Below are 22,561 nucleotides of genomic sequence, written 5' to 3'. Positions count from 1 at the left end.
TATGGTGTGGTTATTCTGAGGTTGGAAGATTGTTGAGCCTGGAAGAGATCACTAACCCCAGCTTGCTACTTAGCTATAAATAAGTTTGGTCTGCTCTGGGCTAGTAAGTACCCAAGATTCTTATGTGAGGTTATTCACTATTATCTAAGGTTATCAGCAAAATGGGTGTTTTTAAGCCTTTAAAGAAAAGAAGTATGCAAACCATGCCAAAAAAAAAAAAGAAAAGGGCGAGAAAGAATAAAAGAAGCATGTGAATGTAAATAATTCAGCCCTCAGTCAGAAGGATAAAATAAAATTCTATGAAAGTTTTAAGGTTGGGGTTAGTGTTTTATTTTGGAATAGTAGTAGCTGAAGAAAATATTACTCATATTTGTGTATGCATGTTCTTTGTGTTAGCTGGAACATAGCTGAGAAGTGTGCCATAAAATAATTGAACTTCATCTGAAAAGCTTAAAAGCATGGTTATATAATAATCCAAAATAACCATAATGTAAGAGAGCGTGATTTTCTCTACTTGGGGAAATAACAGGATAGTGGATGGGGAGCAGAGACTGAGGAAGGTGTTTCTGAGGAATCGAATTCAGTAGTTTAATCAGAAATGTTGGTTGTAAAAATTAGGCTTTTCTACAGTTTTTGAAATTAACTAAAAAACCTGCAGTTGTGGAATTGAACATGGAAGGTAGCAATGTAGAAATGTGTTGCCCAAGTCTCTTTCTGTTCAGGGAGACTTGAGAAGGCAGGATGTGTTTTTGGTAATTTTCATAATACTTACTCTGATGCCATTCTTGTACTGAAATGCATTTATGTGCCTTATCTCCAAGGTGAACTATTGTGTCTGCAACTTTTTCTTTTTGCTGAAACATTTGATGTTAGGAGGGTTAGGTGGTTTTCTAGTTCTTCCAGTTAAATTTCTTATCTTGAAGGTCTGAGTAGTTTAGGGTTAATTACTTTCAGATAAATATACGTAAGTACCAGGGGGCTTGGGTGCCTGTTGCAGTGACATTGTATTTCAACTTGGGAGATCCCTGGGCTCTGATTAAGGAAATGTTGGTTAGTGGATGTGTTACACTAATGTAATTTTGTCCTACTTAAGATTGTTTTGTCTTTGTGGTAGCTGCTTGTTCAACTCTCCCCAAGAGATTTAAAGAAGAGAATATATATGACTGCCCTGTGTTTTTATGGGCACGTTTTGTGGTAAATAAATTTCCAATGGAGAACATACTGACAGTGTCTGATACAGAGAGAGCAAGAAGTTGAGCTGATAAATTTCTTCACTGACTGAAGGAGACTTTTATTTTTAAATCTGAAAGGACCTTAGATACTTGTATTGTGATGGTTCACACCATCTTTAAGTCATTAGAATAACCCTCTTAAAGATGTTCTAAATGGAGACAGGATTTGACTTGTACAGGTAATGATTTAATACAAAAATACAAAGGAAAGAGAAATTGCTCTAGGGGATTTAAAATTAAAATACTACAGGATGGATATTTAAAAGGAAGTAAATAGATCTAATCATAGCCACTGGTCTGAATGCAGAAGGGGTTGATATGGTCAGAAATTAACATACAGTAGTGAGGTGGTGATCCTTTCTCAAATGATCTGTGTGTCTGCACTAGAAGCAACTTTCTTGGTATAACTTCCACAGAAATGGAGATAACTGTAGAGTGGCAAGGCAGAGCTGGCTGTTAGAGAAAGTAGGTATTTGACGTTGTGTGTTTGAACTCCAACTGAATTAGTTTTTTTTCTCCTACGGTTTGGAATCTTAAAACTACACCGTTGCATTTCATTGTCATCTGGTCAACGGGCTGCTATATTGCTATGTTTGAGACTCTGAATGCGTAGAAAAGTTGTGCACAACTTCCAAGAGTGTTGCTGTTCTGAAGTTTTAAATGCATGCACATCTAATCCGTAGCATGTATCCAAGCAGAAAGTTGCCTCTAAGAATCACAGGTACTACAATAGTAATTTTATATAATCTTACATAAACTGAGTCTACTGGTTTTAAAAGTTGCTTCACACTACCACTGGTTATATTTAATACAAGCTCTTCAAATGAGTTAGTGCCAAGCAAAGCATTGTTTGGAGTATGGAGAAATAACCTGCAAGCCAAAATTAGCATGTATTCATTTTGAGTGGTGTGTGTTTCGTCAGGGCTGCCCAGATCATGTCGTCCCTGAAGGCAGCGCATTTCAAATTTAAATGTTTAAGCTATTACAACATGGAACATGCTGGTGAATGGTGCCAATAACATACGCTGAACATATGACCAGCACATGCCCCCTCTTCAGCGTAGGCCATGAATTATTTAGTTTGTGTTCCAAGCTGTTTATTTTTGAGATTTTTTTCCCTCTGTCAGTGTCAAGCACTGAGCCTTTTGTTTCTTTTTTTTTTTCTTTTCTACTGTTGCTATTGATTCTGTATTTCTAAAATTTTCTGCTGTGTTTACCACCACCCTCCCCTATTTTGTGCTAGTTGTTTCAGGATGTGGTCCTTGGTATCTCATGTTGTAGTGTTATAGAAACTGTGGAGATCAGTCTGAATATTTTCAGCTTGAAATTGAGATATAAAATGACCTTATACTTAATCTTTTGGGACTTGGTCTATATTCATTAGTTAGCCGTGATACTTCTTTGTGTAAATTTTTTACCATTATGTTTAACATCTGTGAAATAGCAGTTTTTTTCTCTCATCCCTTGTCATCTTTGGTTAGATAAATGGTGTTAAGCATATACTCCATAGGCCTGTTCTGATCTTTAAAACCATTTTTGATCACAGCTTAAGTTCACAAATTGCTTGTGACTCTTCAGTTGCAGCAACTTTGTGCTGTGGATTCTGGTACAAAATGTCTGAGTGAGCAGTGACCCGGACTGACAGTCTGGGGAGTACTAGGGAGCAACAGTAAATAAAACTTTAATGTACGTATAAATACATCGCATCTTTGCAGTGCATTTTATAACATTTTAGGGAGTATTATTCTCTGATAGGATCAGGCTTGACATGAAGTTAATTTGACTTGGTGAGATTTTCAGAATGCAGCGTCTTGTAATTATTTGTGTGCACTATAGGTAACATTTAATTAACATTGCATACTTATACAGATTATTCTCTTAAATTCCGCTTTCTCCTGAGAGCGCACTGAGTTACAAGATACACTGTTAGAGAAGACTTTTGCTTCTCCTGTTAAGTATATTAGTAAACTTTATTTTTTAAGCATTTGCAGTAATTGAAAGTATCTTTCTTATTGTTCCTGTTTTAAAAAGGAATTTTTTATTTTTGATCTCCACATTAGATTCATACACTAGTACAGTTTTATTAAAACATGAACAGCACTTTGATCTTGTTGTTTTAAGTATACCTGTATATAAGATTCAGGCCATGAAGTTAAACTGTTAACTAGCCCTTTGGTTTCAAGGTTAGTTAAAACAAGCTAATTGGTAGTTAGAACTGAAAGAACCATCCTGTTCTGTCCTGTGTGTTAGCTCTGGTGCTCACATGGTGTGCTTGTCAGATTAGTTTACTGGTAGGCCTGAAAAACAATCCCTTGGAAGAGAATGAGAGGCAGGCTTAGGATTAGTTTTCTGTCAATTCAGAAGTGCAGTTGTTTCCATTACCAGATGGGAAAAAAATTAATAAGATTGATAAAGTGTCTTCATAGTATCTTATGCAGCAGTTTTATCAGCATTTTAGCTGATGTAAAGGTTCTCTGCTCTTGAAATGTCTTGGTCATTCTAATTCCTGATCCTGGCTCCATTGGTCCAGCTGCCCCCTTACACTGGCTCTGGCACCACTAGGTCCCTTGTTAGCTGGTTCTCTCACTAGCCCCAGAGAATACTATTTTCCTCTTAAAAAAACTTTGTTTTGCTGGGTTAGTTGGTGCTGTTTTAGTGAGTTCAGTCAGCTCACTGAGGGGCCTAACAATTCCTACACTTAGCAAAGAAGTCCTTGGCCTCCTACTCCATGGGCGAAAAACCTCCATAATGTTTCTGGACACTGCTTCTGCGAGGAGAGTAAGTTCATAGTCAAAGATGCTATCCACATACCTCAGGGGGGGAAAAAAAGAAAAAAGTGACTACTGTGGACAATGAAGTTGGACTGGAAAAGCAACAAAACTGTGCTTGTACTATTTTTAGTAGTTTCTAAAATGTTTGTATGATTGATGGTCCTCATTTTGCAGTTCAACACAGATATTTGTTAACTAGGTTCTGGTAGTCTCTGTTAAGCTTTGTGTTTTGTTTTTTTGAGCAGTGACAAAGAGTTAAGGGTTTCATATTGCATTTCAAGCTTTCTGTGTCAGGTGATGGTGTCCTGTCTCATTGCCTTGACAGTTCTTATGGAAAAGTCACTCATTCTTGTGAGACTTTCACATAAACTGACTGTTGTTTTCTCAGGAGAGAGGGCAAAACTGATCGTAAGATATAATTTTGTAACTGAACTAATTAGTGCTCTTAAGGTCTTCCTGATGCGAGTCCTGATGATGATTAAAGGAGTGGTAGTTTAAAAATATCTAGTGAACCTTTTTGACTCTTTCCAAAAACCATGACAAACTTGTGTGTTAAGGTTAACATTTAATGAAAAAACTTGTAATATGTGGGGAAAAAATCTTGATTCTTTCTTTTTCTTGGGGGAAGGATGTTAAAAACATGGTTTTATACAGATTGTTTTTAATCACCGAAGGTGTCTGTTCTCTTAGTTTTCAGCTTCTTTGACTTAAAGCCCATATGTTCTCTATGTACTGGAAAAGTGTACATGTTATTAGAGTACAGGATAAGGCCATGGTCATGTTCTCCAGAATTGTTAAAGAGTTTCTTAGATACTCATATTTTAATCCTTCTTCTCTTCTCCATTTTGCTTTAATTTTTCTTTAATAGAATTTAAAATGAGAAATATTACTCTCTTACTTTTGCAGAGGGATGTTTCTAAGATCACAAAATAATTTGATGTATGAGTTAGAAATGAGGGAAATGGGCTCCAAATATGTAGTAGTATTTGTTGCTACTTCTGTATTCATGATAACTTTAACTTAGGGGCCACCTTGGATATTATGGTAAATGCCACATTTATTTATGGTACTTCCTGTGCTAACACATAGATTTAAAAAAAATATATTCTCAGGATAAAGTTTTTTTTGTCATTATTGAAAGAAGTATAATATAATGCCTTATACATATATGGAAACTGGGAAACACTTTCTGTAGCTAGGGATTAGCATTTCATTTCAACATAATACATCTTTCTGAAAATCTGAATCTTTCAAATACTGGTTGGCTTTCAAGTCTAAATGGAAACATGTTAATTTACGTACTGTGAAAATTAGTGTTTGCTGTTCTTTTTTTATGCAGTAGTGTATGCATGGAACTAATTTGCATCTTTTCAACTTTGCTATACAAGTGGATTCAGCAGTGGAATTTTGAAGAAATCACATGACTGATGAAATTGTTCTTAAATATGCAATCCTACATTGAAATTTCACTACAGAAATTTATGGTTTTATAGCAATCAATATTTATGCATGACAAATTAAATAGTAATAGCAAATGGTCATCTGATACAGGGAATGTCCAGCAGGTGGATATGTAGGGAGGGGAAGGTGGGGAGTTTTTGATCGATAATTTGGAGGATTGTTTTTATATGATGGGTTTGACAGCCCCATTCAGGGAATAATGATGCTCAGTTGATAAGCTAGGGAAACCTGACTTGAACAAATGTCACTTGCTTTTTCAGGGGGGTGAAAGTAAGGCACATTGCTTTTTACATATATATGTGTGTGTGTGTATATATATATATATATATATCTAGGAAAGCTTTGCAAATTTTTGCTTATCGAGGGAAGTTTAATTGTTTGAGCAGTTCAGCAGAATGTTCCTTTGTGTAGCTGTACAGAACCTCTTTGGAGTTGATTGCAGTTTGCTTTTTTTCAGCATTTCAAAGCGGTTTATAAACTTAACCGCATCAGTTTGGCTGCACAAGAGGAAGAGAAGACTGGACTCAACATTAATTTTTATTCTGGAAGACTTTAACTAATGTTGTGTTAGTTACTACCTACAAAGTTGGTTTGACTCTAGCATATTTCAAAGAAGGACCAGAGTTCAAAGCAGTGATGTGTAGTGAAATAGTGCGTTATGTACTGGGACCAGTTTTTTCCATTTTGATGTTCTGTTTTCAGAAAATTTAATGGTCTGGAAGAGCTAAATCACAGAATAATAATAAAAAAAAGGTCTGGAATTTGAAGCTAAACCAAAAGAAATCACTCTCGAGACAAGGTTGATTAGTATCAGAAAACCTCAGATTGGGTTTGGTTTGCACAACCAAACTTTGTGCTTTTTTGTTGTTACCCTCACATATAGGGTATTTGTTGTATGGGATCGATCCAGTTATTGTGAACTCTGCTGCCTGTCTGTATCAATGCAGTTAAAGTAAACCCAAGTTGAATAGTGTACAGCAGTGCTCTTTATTTAAATAGGACAAGAAATAAAAAGAAGAGTGAAGATACCACTTGACATATATTTCCCTCTCCAAAACAGTTTGGTTAATGCTAAAAATAATAATAATAATAAAAAATAGCAGTAATCTGGCTTTTTTTTGGCCAGTGAAAGTTTTTGCGATTTCATTGCACTGGTTTGGGGCGATGTAGGAGTATGATTAATTAAAAGTAGCAGATATAACATAGATAAAATTAAAGTAAGTCCTTCAATATTGCAAGCAGGTAGAACATGCTCTTACTTTTCAGCACCTCCAGCTGTGTGTTGCTGCGATATTTGCAGGGTGTTCTGCACTGGTAAAAGTAACAGACAGGACTGAATGACAGGTTTAGTAGCTTGACAACTCTTCGTCACCTTGAATGAGGAACTCTTGTTTATTACTAAAGGAAAGCAAATGAAGAATCCTTTTTCCCCAGATATATTTCAATATTTAGGATATAAATTTTAGCTTTTTCTGCTTTATTTTTGTTTTTTAAATTACTTGAAATACTGTTGTAACTTTTTTGTTTGATAATGAAAAAAAATCCTGCTTCTCATAGATACATAGGAAATGAGGTTTGTGTAGCTTAACATCTTCAAATTATTCAATATATAACGGTATGGATTTTAATTAGAATGTATGCATTTAATGTGTAGTTTTCATGGTTGTAATAGTAAAGGACTGGTGAAATGAAAATTCCTTCAGCTCTCTTTGGGAGGACGTGATATACTGCTTAAGATATATGTGCATGTTTTATTTTTGCCATGTAGGCTTCACAGCCACTAGTTTTTTGCTCCTTAAGCAGCTTCTTGTGCAACAAACTCTGATTGAAATAATTCAGTCTTACCTAATTAAATAATTTCCCCTTTACTGAAGATGTGTCTTTCACCTGGTGTTCTGCGTCTTAAAGTGGTTGTACGAGAATGAAGACTTAAGGGATGATCCAGTGGTTTAAACAAAGATTGGGTGTTGGGGAAAAATATGTTCTGTTCCCAGCTCTGTTGCACGCTTGCCAAAATGACTTGGCCAAGTCACAAATCTGTTTAATCTGTTTTTAAAAATGGGGATAATACTTCATGGGTGGAGGCAGGGGAGATGATGAAATTTCAGTGCTCTTTTCTAGCACTTTTTATCAAGAGCTATGCCTTGCCTTTTTAAATTGATTTCTTGGGTTTTGAAGTGGCTTACTTTGTCTGCAGTGCAAACACCCTAGTTCTCTCTCTTTCTGACTTGCCTCCTGGCTCCCTGTTTTTGAGGACTATTGGTTCTGGTTTTGCCAGTGCTCCAGGCTTTCTTACGTACACTGTTCCTGTGCGATTGCTGCTATCTCTAAACTTTGACGTGCCTAGGAGTGCAAAGAACACTGGATCTAATGTGTTATGCAGATGTGTGTTCAATACTTCAGTGTTTTCTAATGAAAGATGTTACAGAAATGCAGAGCGGTATGTTTATTCGATTCTATTTGAGACCTTGAAAGTAGTGTATATGGGAGTGTAGAGATGCCTTAGTTATTTATTAATATGTGATACATAATTGCCATTACTCCAACAAGTTTTATTCCTAGTGTAGTTTCTAGTATGTGTACATCTTTAGAGCAGTAGAAATTTTGTGAGGAATGCTTGACTTAAGTGGTCATAATCCATTCTGTAAACAGTATCTGCAGTCAAAATACTGACTTTCTTGGTCAAGCTAAAAGGTCCCAGGTTAATGAAACTTTATTCTGTTGAAAAGCATTGAATATGCACTCTTGTTTACAAATGGAGTTCTGCACTTTTTTTTATGACTAGTAGCTTCTGGAAGCTTACTTTTCTGTATTAGTTCAAATGTCAACCTTTCAAAGAGAATGGTTAGAACAGTCGCATAATAAAACTTTTTTTTATATAGTAAGTACAGTACAGCTTTAAATTAAGGTGTCGTGATGGTTTTACTTTACCTTTTTGAAGAGAGATTAGACTGTGAGATGACTTAAACTTACTAAACATCAGCAAACTTCTACATTTCGGCTAGAGGAGTTTTCTGCTGGGTTAGTAAATTAGCTGGAGATACTGGTGGCTCCTGGTAGCAGGTAGGTGGAATAATCATGTGGCTGAGAACGGAACTGGTGCAAGAGGCAGGGAAGAGCCTGCCCTGTTTGGCAGTGCTGAGCTGTTACATCGCTGTATCTTATGAAATCATCCCCAAGATCAAGCTTTTATTGCTAAGAGCCTGGTTGGTACCTACCTATGCTTCAGGAATCTTGGCTTATATTTTTCATTACTTTACTAGATGATGTTCGGAGTGGGTTTCATTTTGCTTAATATTGGAGGGGGTGTGTGTGTGTTGAGTGAGAGTGTATGTGTGCCTGTGCCTAGACTCCCTTTAAATTCAGTGAGAAACAGGCATCCCTAGACCTGATTTCTCCAAACCAGTTTAGCCTTTTCCCTTCTATGGGATGTACACCATTAAGTGTTCTCTCATTTTCACTCACTATAAAGGTTGATGAATAACACAGGTACAGGTTTATGCTTGGAGAAATTAATCCCATGCTTCATTTTGCATGCTATACCCTTTCCTCCTCTATGCTATTTTTCCTTTATCAGTACAGTGACAATGGTTAACACGTATTCTGATGAAGATTTTTATTTAGTCTATTTTTTTATTCCTGGACAGATGTCCACTTGCGTGACTATCTGACTTGTTAAATCATGTCTGTTATTTTTATTTTTTTTATCCTTTTGCACTTTCTTGCTGCCCCTTATAACAGTCCATGATTTGAGAACTTGGCATGGTCTTAGAAGAATAGCTCAGGAGGAGTGCTTCTCGAGGAATATTTTCCAATAACAATGCGTTTGTTATAGATTAAATAGTTTCTTTGCTTCATAGCCTTTCAGACTCTTTGGAGTCTTAAATGGTTCTTGAGTGCCTACACAAGTGATTAAGGAAAGTAAGTTTATGTAATGCTGTGAAGCAGTCCATACATCTAAAATTTCTAGAGGGTCTGCACCTCCACTAGGAAAGTTTTAGGAATTTGCAAATAGAAGAAAAATTGAAAAGTGGTTTGAACAAACATTCTGCAGAGTACAGTTGGTTAAAAAAAAATCTCAGAATATAATATAAAATCTAGATTTCCGTTGAGATGCCCAGCCCAGCAGTATGACCAAAGTGAAGCAAGTATGGAATGGCCCTTGAACATCAAACATCTTTAGGTAAGTAATTGTGAAATTTAATTAATGCCCATAGCTTTTTGAGAAGAGTCTGAAAAAAGTCTGTTCTTTGACCAGACAGATTTAAGGGGGAAATTAAACACTGCTGTCTACTCAAAATTAGAGTTGGTAGGAAGCAGTTTTTGTCACTCCTCAATGGCCTGAGTTAGTCATGGATCTCTGTGTGAAATAAAGGACTATTCTGCTCTTGGAAGCAGAGTTCTGTCTTGAAAAGCCCATCTAAAATAAACTTTGCTTCCTTGATGCAGGAATAATCTTTTTTTCTGTGTAGCCTTGCCTTTGTGGGTAGCTGTTCTTTTGGTAATGATTAAGGAGTTTTGGCATAATTTTGCAATAGAATGCAGGTCTCTGATGAGGTAATAAATGAAGTCTTTTGTTACTAAAGTAATGTGTGAGTCATAAATGCTTTTTTTATGATTATGCTTGCGTCAAAACACATCATGACAGCACTTGGTTCACTGTACTTCCCCCTACCGTTTTAATTGTAAGGAATAGTAAAATGCCAAGTGCTGTATGTTTGGCTCTAAGCAGTTTTGTTTGGTTTGTCAATAGCTTTTTATTTAGCACTGAATAATATTATTATAACGTCAGTGTTTCTGTATGAACTTTTGCATCCCCATGAGGACCGCACAACTGAGGGTGAAATCCCAAGCACCTCTGTAACTAGCTGACTTGGTAATAAAGGATATAGTGGTTTTGGTTTGTCTACTTCAGCTTAGCTATGATTGTAAACTGTACGCTTTCCGAAAAGTTTTTGAATGGTATTTACTGTCATGGTGAAAGTTTGAGCTTGCATATTTGATAATAGGAAACTATTGTTAAATGCAGTTATCTGAAAGGGAGAAGAAATGATTTTTTTTTTCTTTCCTGTTGCAAGTGTTTTGTTTCTGTTTTTTAAACAGGAAACTATTGTATTATAGAGTTATGTATGCTCTGTTGGGACTCAAAATAGCTATTTGAAATTTGGCAAAGATAGAGGCACACAATCTTTTGGACAAATTTTCATTTGTTTTTATAGTTTAGAACGAAATTTAGGGATAGAGACCACACAACCTGACTCTGCATACGGCTTTTGTGTACAGAGATGCTAAATACCCGAAAATGCAGTGTTTCCATAGGCGGAGTTTCTTTTGTATTCACAGGCTGGGGAGCCTCAAATTCCAGAGGCATTACATGAGCAGTTTTAATGAATTAGTGTCTGGTTTTCCTGCAGCAGATGTGACAAGCAGCTTTATAAGCTGCTTCCCATCGATCGCTGTTTTCCAGCTCTTTTGTGTCTTTCTTTTGCTTAGAGAAAAGCAACGAAGAGCTTGGTTTCTACAGTAACTGCTGCCTACATTCTTGCCTGCAGGCCAATTTCTTTCTCAGTTCCTGCAGTCTGTGCAGGGCTACTGTATTGAATTTCTTTAGGTTTTGTTTTGGTTCGTGTTTTTTTTTTTTTTTTTTTTTTTTCTTGCTGGTTTAAATATTTTACCCTTTAAGAAAAGAGGAGAATGCAGCGGGAATTTGTGATTTGAGATATGTATTTTTAATTAACCATAGCACGTTTCCATGACTCTAGGATAACCTAAATGTTTTTGCTGCTGATCAATACCAATGTTTGTGTGGTTGGTATATAAAAAAAAATTAAATGCCTGACTGCCAAAACAAGAACCTTTGAAAATTTGTAATAGCACTTTTGTTAATGCTTATTTCTGCAGCATAATAATGCAGGGGAGGGGTGAGGTCAACTTTAAGTTGTTAACAGTGGCATTTACATTTGTAGCAAATCTTACTGTAGTTGAACAACTTCAGGAAGGGTCTTTTTCAGTCTCAAATCTTAAATGCCCTTAGAGAAATGGTGGTGAACATAGGGTTAAAAATGCATTGTTTCTTATGAAGTTAGCTTTCTAAGTAGGAAAGAAGAATTGAATATAATTTCACAAGAACATGTGTTTATTACTTAGTTTGTATTTGCTTTTAGTGGTTCAGGAATGTTCCTGTTGTCGTCATCAATATTCTGTTGTCGTCATCAATATTCTGTTGTCGTCATCAATATTCTGTTGTCGTCATCAATATTCTGTTGTCGTCATCAATATTCTGTTGTCGTCATCAATATTCTGTTGTCGTTGGATCATTTTTTGATGCAGACAGGCTTGTTCCAGATCCTTCTGAAGGCAGGTTAGCACCATTCCTGTAATGAATACCAACAACTTTACATACTTCTTATGCACTTGCTAAAACATGAGTGGCGAAATGTGTAACCTAGGTTTCCTGTGGGGGAGCCATTAATTTACAACTGGATCATATTTCCAGCCTGTGCTCAGAATTTGGTGAAAGTATCTTGTTGGCCAACTTGAATTAACATGAGGATACAGCAATATTTCATCACTTCTGATGATGCATAGATCTTTGCTTTAGAATCTTAAGACGTCTGAGTGTATAGATAGATCAGTGATCTTTTTCTTTAGGGTGTTTTTTCATACTGCTTTACGTCACTGTGTAGACAGTGATGGCACACCTGAAAAAACACACAAATACTTGTGAAAATTGTGCCCAGTGCTCAGAATAAAAAGTCTAATTGCTGGTTTAAAAATCTGAGACTGTTTTGTTCCTCATGGTTTATTAGAGGTCGAGCTTGCTATAGAGCCCTCACATTTTCTGTTTGTGGAGGACATGCTTTGCAACTATTGATCTTTGGTCAACAGAAATCAATTGCAAAGGATACAGAGAATTAAGGGAAACACGCATGAGGTCATGATTCACTCCCCAGAGAAAAAAGCTGCCACTTTTTAAAGGGCGTTTTGGGTAACCTCTAGAAGTGTCCTGACTAGTAATGGCCAAACATAATTGAATGTAAATTTATGGTAAATAAGCCAAATCAGGACTTAGTTTAAAACCATGGAGGCAGGGAGGAGGAGGAATCCATTCTAGCACAACGTGTATGTGTACATGTACTTGTAGGAAGTGATGCTGTGTTCCTGCTGGGGTAGTTTCTCACATTGCTGCACGGGGTGTGGTCAAGTGCAAGCAGAAAGAGCATTAAAAACTTCCTTTTTAAAAAGTTAGTAGAGGAATTGGGCTTTGTTTCTTTAACATAAATTTTAGAAGTAATATTTTTTATTCCACCCCTGCCCCCCAAGTCAATAGAGGAAAATGCATACTCCTTTCTTCTATTACCAACAGTGTAGAAAGTTTTACAAATGTAATGTTTAAGCTAGCGTGTCTGATAGGAGCACAAGGTTATACCTCATGTAGATGAACAAGCACCTGTATAAAAAGTTGCCCATGGAGAAAGTTCTCTCTGTTTTGGACAATAAGAAAATAATTATAATCTGATTAGTATCATAATATACTGGATCACCCTTTTTCAGTGTATCCGTTATAAAATTTCCTATACTTTTAGCATTTTTCTTATTATGGGTAAGTTTTAGGGCAGTACTTTCTTATGTAATCCTAGAAGAGACCTTGTAAAACAAATTTCTGAACAGTTATTTGTGTTTAAAGAGTCAAGGAAATGCTTACTTCAAAAAAATGTGTAATTTTATTCCTAATAACCTATACTTTATTAGTAATCATTCAGTGCTGGGGGTTTTCAGATGGCTATTTAATAATGTGACTATTTGGATGGGTTTATATATCTAGCTTCATTTTTAGTTTGGAAACCTGGATTTTTAACTGTTAGGTACTTCAAGATTATCTTGAAATTTTGACTCTGCTTTGAAGCAGTTCAGTTAAATTTGTCTTTTTTTTAATAAGTTTTGTTTTTTTTGGTTCTGTTTAGATCTAAAGGTGGTGATTCTATTCTGGAAATGGACTGCAGTATTGACTTCCAGTTCAGTTAAACACAGCCCAAAGTCTTAAAAATAAATTCTGGATGTGAATAATTTAGTATGCCTGCTCTTGGTATTGAGCAGTCAGAAACCTTTTGGTATAAAATTCAGCAGATGAAGTTAGAAAATGTAATTGTGCTTCTTTTGGAAAAGGGTAGGCAGAGTGAAGCAGCCACTTTATCCTTGGTATGGGAATTGTTGCGTTTTTTCAAGTTAACAGAAGTTACTTCTTTCAGGTATCTCCAAGACATGGAGTTGCATCTCTTCTTACAGATTTCCTACTGGTTTGTGTGTGTCAGTTTGATCTGAGAGAGGAACCGAGCTCAGCTCTTTCTTTAGAGATGCCCCTTTTTCTCAGGACATGAAGGCTCAATACACAGACTTTACAAAGACTGAATTTTTTACCTCCATGGTATTTCTAGTTGCTTTTGTAAAGACTCATCTTTTAAGACTTGCTTTTTTAAATAATTGGTTAAAAAAATAGCTAGATCTAGTTTATAATAGATTTCCTAATAATCTATTGTGATGAAATCACTAATAAATGAAGCAGCAAATGGAGAAAAGATGAAATTGTGGTTCTGGTTCTTTCATACTAGAATTTACCCATTAGCAGGAAGTCATACAAATTGTGATTTCCAAGTACCATGTTCCTATGGACACTTGAATGCCACCCAGTTTTGACATGCTGGTCTTAGATATCATTGACAGCTGTTACGTCGAATGGTGCAGAGGAAGTGGTACCCATGTGTGGCTTTCTAACCTTGTAGAATTGGGGTCCGTGCTGTTACTCATCAGTGACCAGGGACATGGGACAGAGAGTACGTGTTGCAGGTCACAGATAATGCCAAATTGGGGGTGGGGAATGGTTAATATGCTGGAGGGCAGGGCTGTCATCTAGAGGGACGCTGGCAAGCTGGAAGAACTGACTGACAGGAACCTTGTGAAGTTCAGCAAAGACAAATGTAAAATCCTGTGTCTGGGTTGGCTAAAGGCTGGGAATGACTGATTGGGGAGCAGCTCTGCAGAGGAGGACTGGGAGGTCCTGAGGGAGAGGAGGTTGTATGTGTTTCAGCTGTGCACCCTTGTGATGATGGAGTCTGGCCTTGTATCAGGCAGTCACGGTGTCCAGTTTTGGGCCCCCAGTACAAACAAAACTGATGACAAACTGGAGAGGTGAGCGGGGGGGCTGCTGAGATGCTTAGGGAGCTGGCACATATGGCATATGAGGAGAGGCTAAAGGACCTCGATTTTTTTATTTTTTTTTTTTTTTTTTTTAATTTGCCTGGAGAAGCCCAAAGGTGGATCTAATTGCAGTCTTCCCCTGCCTAAAGGGTGGTTGTAGAAAAGGTGGAGCCAGACTGTGCTGAGAGGTGCACAGTTCGAGGATGAGCAGCTGTAGCAAGTTGCAACCAAGAAATTTTACCTGGACAAATGAGGAAAAACCTTTCACCATTAGAGTGGCTAATTACAGGAATGAATTGCCCAACTCTATCCTTGGAAGGCTTCAAAATTTGATTAGACAAGGCCCTGAACAACCTGGTCTAACTTGGAAGTTAGCCCTGCTTTGAGCAGGAGGTTGGGCTAGAGACCTTCAGAGGTCCCTTGCAAACTCAATTTCTCTGTGGTTCTATCTGAATAATGTAAAAAAACCCAACCAAACCAGCAATTTTTGCTTTACTTTTAAAATACAATTGAATCAAAAGTGGGCCTGGCAACATGCACTGTAGTATCTTGCTGGTGACTTAAGCTTCAAAGTGTGCATATCTTCTACCAGAAGTATAAATAAAGTAATTGCCTGTGAGGTTCGTTTTTACTGGAGTGATGGGGAAAGACTAATTGGGAGGTGAGTCGTTAGTAGGTAGGTAAGAGAAATTAGAAAAGGGATTGGTTTCAAATCTTCCTTCCATGGAGGGGAGGCCATATCTAGAAGTATGGTGATTTCCATGGTTTTTGTTAATTCACTGATCAAAATAGGGGAGGAGAAGGAAGTACGAATAGCATCATCTTAGCCTGCTGTACTGTCAGAGGAAACCTAAGTTGAAAAAGGTCCGTTTTAGTAGTACGGGTGTTATTAATTACCTCAGTTTCTCTTTGAGGTGAGTTACGCTGTTGCCCATGCTCGTGTTTAAAGTATTTGAAGTAAAAAATCGACAAAAGTAATCTTCCAGATGTTGACTGGGTTCTTTTTTGTGGGTCTTACCTTTTCAATGTAAAAAGTTGAAGCTCTCCTTGGCTCTCAGTAAATCAACAAGAGTTTGAAAACTCTCACCTTATTCTTTTAGATCTGTTTAAAATATAGGGAGATCCTTAAGTTAACTGGTGTTCAGTGTCATAGTCAGTGTGAAAGAATTGAACTATACAGTTGTAAGTACCATGACTTGGGGGGTTATTAATGCCAAACCCCTGTAATCTATTTGAATGTAAAATATGGACGTGCTGATAAAAGGAGCAGTAGGATGGTGGCTTCTGTCCAATTTCTGTCCTGGTTCTTAAAAGACAAATAAAATGGAATAATTCAAAGGATACTGAGGCACTGAGTGTCATAGCAGGGTTTACGTACAGGGAGGAAATTGAATTCCTACTTCCATGTTTTGGTTCCCCATGTGGAGACAGGATGGAATTCCTCATTTTCATTCAGATGGTATTTTCATATAGGCAGAATTACAAGTGTTTAATTAGCTTTTCCCTGCAGTACAGATAGAACTGCAGGGGGAAGTGAGAAAATATTAGAAATACACGTGTGACAAAACTAGACTTGGCACATATTCCCACAAGACGCTTACCTGGCACCCTACAAAGTTGCTAAACTCCTTAGGGGTAGTGCCTAGATCAGGATGTCTCTCTTTTGCTGGGAGCTGTAGAGATAGTAAGAGTTTTCTAGGGAATAGTTTGAAATGATTTGATGCTTCTTGTCTGTTTTCCAGTAGTCAACCCAGAATGAACTTTTTAAAAAAGAATAATTAGGATCATGAGTTGCATTTTAGTTGTGACACCTCTGCTGCAGTTTCCTAGATTGCACACTGTCCTCCTTTGTGATGCTCTGTAGGAAGCACAAGGCAAGTACTCATCATAATCAATAAACGTACAAAATTATTTAAGTATGGATACTGTGAATAGTTTTTTGAAATACGTAAAATACAACACTGGCATGTCAGCTAAATAGTGCTATTTGTTTTCATCACTTAGATACCTAACACACTTTTCATCATGTAATTGTTTAAACATGGATGTTTTGTAAACATTTGTTTTTAGGAATCTGTTGGATCAATCTTGGTGCCTCTGTTTGATTTCCTACTCTGAATGGCATCATCCTACAAAGGAAGAATGGTAGTTAGTTGAGTAGGTGAGGTATAGAGTGACAGCTTGCAAAACTACACCTTTTTTTTTTTTTTAGTGGGTTGTATAGATGAGTTTCTTCTGTAGCAACCATCCTGTGGTAGCACATCCTGAAACTATTGCAAACACTTTAAACAGTGAGTAAAATCAAATTCAGCTTGCTGTTGACTAAATGTTTGATCACGTCTCTCCCTGTGGGTGTGCTGTGGTTTTTGCTTAGTTCATTGTATAACTAAAGAATATGCCAAAACCAACTTGATTCTGATCAAATTAGAATGTGTTCCTTGCTTTGATTTTGGAAGTAAATGTAATATGTTTGTGTTAATGCAATTTATTCAGAAAATCTGTTGTTTAGTATACACTCTTTATTCTGCTTTTTGGCTGAATTCCAGCTATAAAAAAAATGTTTCTATTAAAAAACCTCTGTTTACAAATATGAATCAATTGAGAGATGTGGTGTTTTGATAATACTCAGGTGTTTGCATGTTCCAACCAGACAGTGATTTCTAAGTATATTGTGTCATCCTTAATAATGCCGGCCTTTCAAGCTCAGCATGTGCAATGTTGTAAACTGTGACAGTGACACCTTTAGGTTTTAGTATAGTTCCTGACTATAAGTTCCGAGTTTGTTTGGCCCATTTATAGCCTATACAGTATCCTTGATTAGTCAAAGCTCCTGGGTTTGGGGGTGTTTTTTGGGTTTGGTTTCTTTGTTTCCCCCTGCCTCCCCGCCCCAAACTTGGTTGACATTTGAGAGCACCATGTCTCTGCTATACTTTGAAATCTGTGCTTTAGTCTTACCTGAGTAAGCTGCGCTTACCTTTTTTGTGAAAGATACCCACAGGGGAGATAATGCATTAAGCTAGTGCAATAGTGTAAGAAGGGAGATGTTTTAATATGCATACTTACATGGAAGCTGGAGGAGTTGTTGAGTATACGTTTTATGTGTTTCTGTATTTCTGGTCTGAGTTGTGAAGATCTACCTCCTCCCCATCCTTACCCCACCCCAGCACTATAGGACTCTGGTTGCTCATTATTATGTACTGGGTTGTTTTACTATCCAGTAAGAAATCTAACCAGTGAATGAGCATCTAAAACTATGTCTGGTTCTTCCCATGTTTGTCTTAAGGTGAAATAAGCTTGGTCTGAAAAGCATTAAGTTAAATAGAGGCTATAGAACAGGTGACTAAAATTTAAACCTGTCTCTATGTCCAACAGATGTTGTTCACAGATTTTTAGCAAAAACGATGTCTTTGGCTACCCTCTTTGCATACACTTGAGAAGTGGTGTTGTCATTATTGCTGATTAACTGAAATGTTTAGAAAACATTTTTTATTAGCAAAACAGCTGAGACCTCTTTCAATTGTCAGTAAAAATATAAGCAAAAAATACTTTCTACTGGAAAAAGTAAAGAAATTAGTTGTTACTGAAGATATAAAAAAAAAAAAAAAAAAGGAAAAAAAAAAGAAAACCAACCCAGAAATTGGTCCATTTAACTTACTTGCTGAAATGCATGTGCAGTTTTTTTGGCATAGATTCTGTTCCTAAATTAGTACATTGAGCGTGTTTCAGAAATAGGTCGTCTGTTAAATTCGGACATGGTCCATACTGAGAAGTAAGACTGAGAGAAAAGGAAGGTCATTGTTGATTCTCTTTTTCCTGATCCTTGGGTGTGTATTGTAGGAAAAAAGAATCGCTGCAGTGCATGTGGCAAGAAATGTAGTGAAAATCAAATGCTACCTTTGTTCTATAAACATCCTTAGATTAACTTTAAGAAATAAAAACCAAAACACGAGAGCTAGTGTTTTTAGGCTACTCCACAGCTGAGTGTTCCTTCCAATTCTTACATCACTTTTATGTTTAATTTATTTTTCCAGAGAAATGATCACTTTTGTTTACAGTCTGTATCTCGTATTCATAGCTACATTTCTTAGGCCTGTTCCAGCATGCTGTTGTTTCATTTCTTTATAAAACTAGATCTACCCAGAATCACTCTAAAAAAATTTTTTTCTAAGGTTTGTTTCTGGGTATTGTGGCAATGGAAAGTCCTTTTCATCATGTGGAAGAGGTGTGTAAATATAATTGTGGGTTTAGTGCTGAGTGTCATTTAACAGCGTAAGAAAGGGCAGATAGTAAAGTTATTTGAACTGTATTTTTATAGATGCTTTTGTTGAGAGAAAATTAAGTTTCTTGTTTGCTCAAGCTGTTTATTTACTGAGAAGTTATAAATAGCCTGTTCTGTTTAATTGGGTTAACTTCTAAATGCTATATACAGAGATGTAGAAAGGAAAATACTCAAAGGTGCATTCATTGTATTTTATTATCCAGATTTTTAAACAATTGCGCATTGTTATTTTATCATTAGTCTTTAAATTTGGGCATGCAATCTTTGGTAATATACAAAAATGGACAATTTATTGAAATTGGCTCTTAAATTCAGCTCTGAAAAAAGATACTTGAGTGTAGTACTACAACAGCAATATACTCTGTAAATGATCAAAATTAGGATTGATATGTGTTTAGTTTAATAAGTATTTTAAGAGAAAAGAAACCAAATCTTTTAGTTAGACCAGTCTATGAAACTGGGTAGACCTCAAATTGGCCAACATTTATGCTTGTGATTAATTTTGATATCATGGACCTACTTGTTCGTTTGCCGAAGCTGTTCTTTGGCATCATAAAATAATAGTCGTTTGTCTTCAAAATAATACTTCTTTTAGGGATAGTTGCAAGATCAGGATGAGCCTCAAGAAATGTAGAGACAACACATAAACTGCCCTTGTTACAAAGAATTGCATTTTCTTATATTTCTTCCCTAATTTTAAAATTGCTTACTTGGGGATCTTTTTCTGGTCACACTGATCTTTCTGTATGATCTGTAAAATGAAGATGGTTACAGGTAATTACATAAGATACTGTACCTTTTCATTTTTTAAATAAGGTTAGGTGATATGTGCAAGTAATGCAGAAATTCTTACATTCTGTAAACAAGTGGCTTATATATTTGTTTTTTTATTTTTCAGCTGTACTTTCAGGTTTCCCAGCACAAACATCAAGATAACTTTCACAGCTCTGTCCAATGAAAAGAGAGAAAAACAGGAGGCCCCGGAGTCCCCAGTGAAGCCTGTGCAACCCCAGATCTCTCCCTTAACAATAAACATTCCAGACAACATGGCTCACCTGATCAGCCCTCTCCCTTCTCCCACAGGAACTATCAGGTATTTAAACCCTGCACATTGGATATAGGGCAATACATGGTTACAGGCTTGAGATAGCTTTCTAATTCATTGTAAGTATTTTGCTTTTGTGGTACAAGTTTAGTTGAAGCTCAGCATTACCTGCCTTGGAGAAAAGCACCATTCTGCTAACTAATAGAGTCAGTTGCATGAACAGCCTTTAATATTCAAATTTAATGAGTTAAGTGTGTAACAGTTTGCTCAGAAGCCTGGCATTCTTAGAACAGCAAAGGAGCATATCTTTTTCTTGCATTCCAGGTGATTTAGGTTGCTTTTTACTCTTGCATGCTTATGGCAACACTTTAAATGAGATAAGTCTAAATTATACTATTTTTAAACATACTCATTAGTTACTGTCCCCCTGAAGTCTATCATCAGAAAAAATGTTTATCATTAGTGTGGAAAATAGACTGATCCCTTACTCCAGAAGATTTGTTACTGATGAGTCATTGCTGGAAGTAAACAGATGTTTTACTTAAAATACAGTGTAAGATGTGGAGTTTAGTGTAGGGAAGTCTTCTGCAGGGGAGGTTAATCTGTTTTTTTTACTTGCTGTGCTGCTTGACTTGCTAATTGTAGCCATTGTCTGACTTGGTCTTTGGAACCAAGCTCAGTTAAACATAAGCAAGCTGTCCTCACAAACTGATAAAATTAGTTTACATACAATTTTGAAAACTCATAGAAAGTTCAGGAGCAAGAGTTTATTTAAAGGCACTGAAAATTGTGTTTCAAAGTCACATACATGCTTTTGAAAGTTTTTTCTTCTCCTCTCACTTCCTGTGTCTTCATTTGAGTGAAGGACTGTTAATGCTTGATTTTTAAAAATGTAGATCTGGTTAATGAAATTTGAATGTAAGGGTAATTGACTTCTTTCATGCTTGCCAAGATCTTGATCTCAATATTGTGGTGTTTAATGAGATCTATATAAATGGTGGAAGTAGAGAGAAAAGAGATCTAGACTTGACTGTATAACAGGTTTGCTTTCTTATTAAAATTCAGGGGAAACATATCTTGCCCAAGAAATGACAGAGCAGCTCATAAATATTTCAGATAATATCACATATATCACCACAGTCTTTGCCTCACTGTGAATTTTGTAATTCTCTTCAGGGCTTTCATGCACCTGTTGACTATAGTTTATTACCAAAAAAAAAAAAAAAAAAAAATTACACTTTTGAGTCTATTTTGAGAGCAAAGCTTGACAGTTTCTCTTCAAATCATCCTGTTTTGTAGAAGACTTGTAAACTTGCTTTGATTATACCATATGTGTCGCTTTGTCAATATATGCTAAAGTGAGCACAGTAGAGGGATGTTGTCAGCTGATATGTGAAAACATAGAACAGCAGTGACCTATATTTAAAAAAATAAATTAGTTACCCATTTCGGCTCTAATCAAGGATTCTTCCATACAACACTTAAAAAATCCAATCTCCCTTGTATAGTATATCATTAGTAGCAAAACATTGGTGGATTTCTTGTGATGTTGAAGCTTGAAGATTTTTTTTTTTTATATATATTGCCCAATCTAAAGTGCCTGCCTTGCTTTTGTACATAAAAAGGGAGGTAGCAAAAAGCTTGAGAGGCCAGGCAGACAAACAAAACTTGACGGATGTAAATTTTTTAAAGCTTTATTGTATAAATCTAAATAACATTCTCTAGCTTTATTGGTTACTCAGTGTTTTGAACCATAGATTCAATTTAGGTTAAAGATTGTCTTTGGAGATAAAGCTGGTTCTGGGGGCACAGCAGGCTTTGTCATTCTAATTTTCAGTTAACTTTTTTTGAATTTCTGAGGGCTGTTTTGAAATCAGTTACAGCATGAATTGCTGAGAAGTATACCTCATCGTAGAGAACTGCTGAAATGTTTTTTTGGAGAAGGGGACAGACATCACCCAATGACTGTCTCTTTCCCGTTGGCTAAATGAGAATTGTAGAAGAAAATTGGCTTTGTGCAGCTGTGGTTCCTGTGGACTGTGCAAGGCAGGGAGACAACTGTTAGAAAGATGGTACAGTGGAATTATATACAATTATATCTTTGTTTTTCTGTGATGGATAGCAAAAGGTGAGGTGTCAAGAGACACTTCATTGGTTTGGCACTATCTTTTGCTTTGTAACAGTGTATCTACTCTGTTGGCCTAATACTGTGTTAAATTAGATGAGTCGGTGCTACTGCATCCCATTTACAGATAAATTTATGATTTTTATACATATCTGTGTGTGTATGTATGCGCACATACCTGCAAACACTTAAAATAATGTTGGTTTAGATTTAAATGAGAATCAAACCTTTTTTTCCTCATTGGTCGCTCTATTTTCTCAAACATGCAAAAATACTGCACAGGAGAGACCTTTTTTGAGCGGGCTGAGTATAAGCATATGGCAGAAATTTCAGGCAAGATGTGTTTCTTGTTTCAAATGAGTGTCTTAAAATTTGTGGTTGCTTAGGTAGTTGAAGTGGACTTTTCTGTTGGCAAATCTTACACAAATACAGTTCAACCTAATAAAAATCAGT

General features: G+C 36.4%; 1 protein-coding gene across 1 annotated transcript in view; it reads left to right on the top strand.

Annotated features, from left to right (window-relative positions):
• FOXK2 (forkhead box K2) overlaps positions 1–22,561 on the top strand; it is a 48,702-nt gene that overhangs the window by 14,097 nt on the left and 12,044 nt on the right. The window contains exon 2 of the mRNA XM_075044888.1: positions 19,837–20,031. Coding sequence (XP_074900989.1) covers positions 19,837–20,031 — 195 coding nt within the window. The remainder of the gene's footprint in view (positions 1–19,836; positions 20,032–22,561) is intronic.

The sequence above is a fragment of the Buteo buteo genome, chromosome 13 (assembly GCF_964188355.1).
Source record: "Buteo buteo chromosome 13, bButBut1.hap1.1, whole genome shotgun sequence".
Taxonomy (NCBI): Eukaryota; Metazoa; Chordata; class Aves; order Accipitriformes; family Accipitridae; genus Buteo; species Buteo buteo.
The sequence above is the reverse complement of the archived record's forward strand: the minus strand, read 5'-3'. Positions and strand labels throughout refer to the sequence as shown.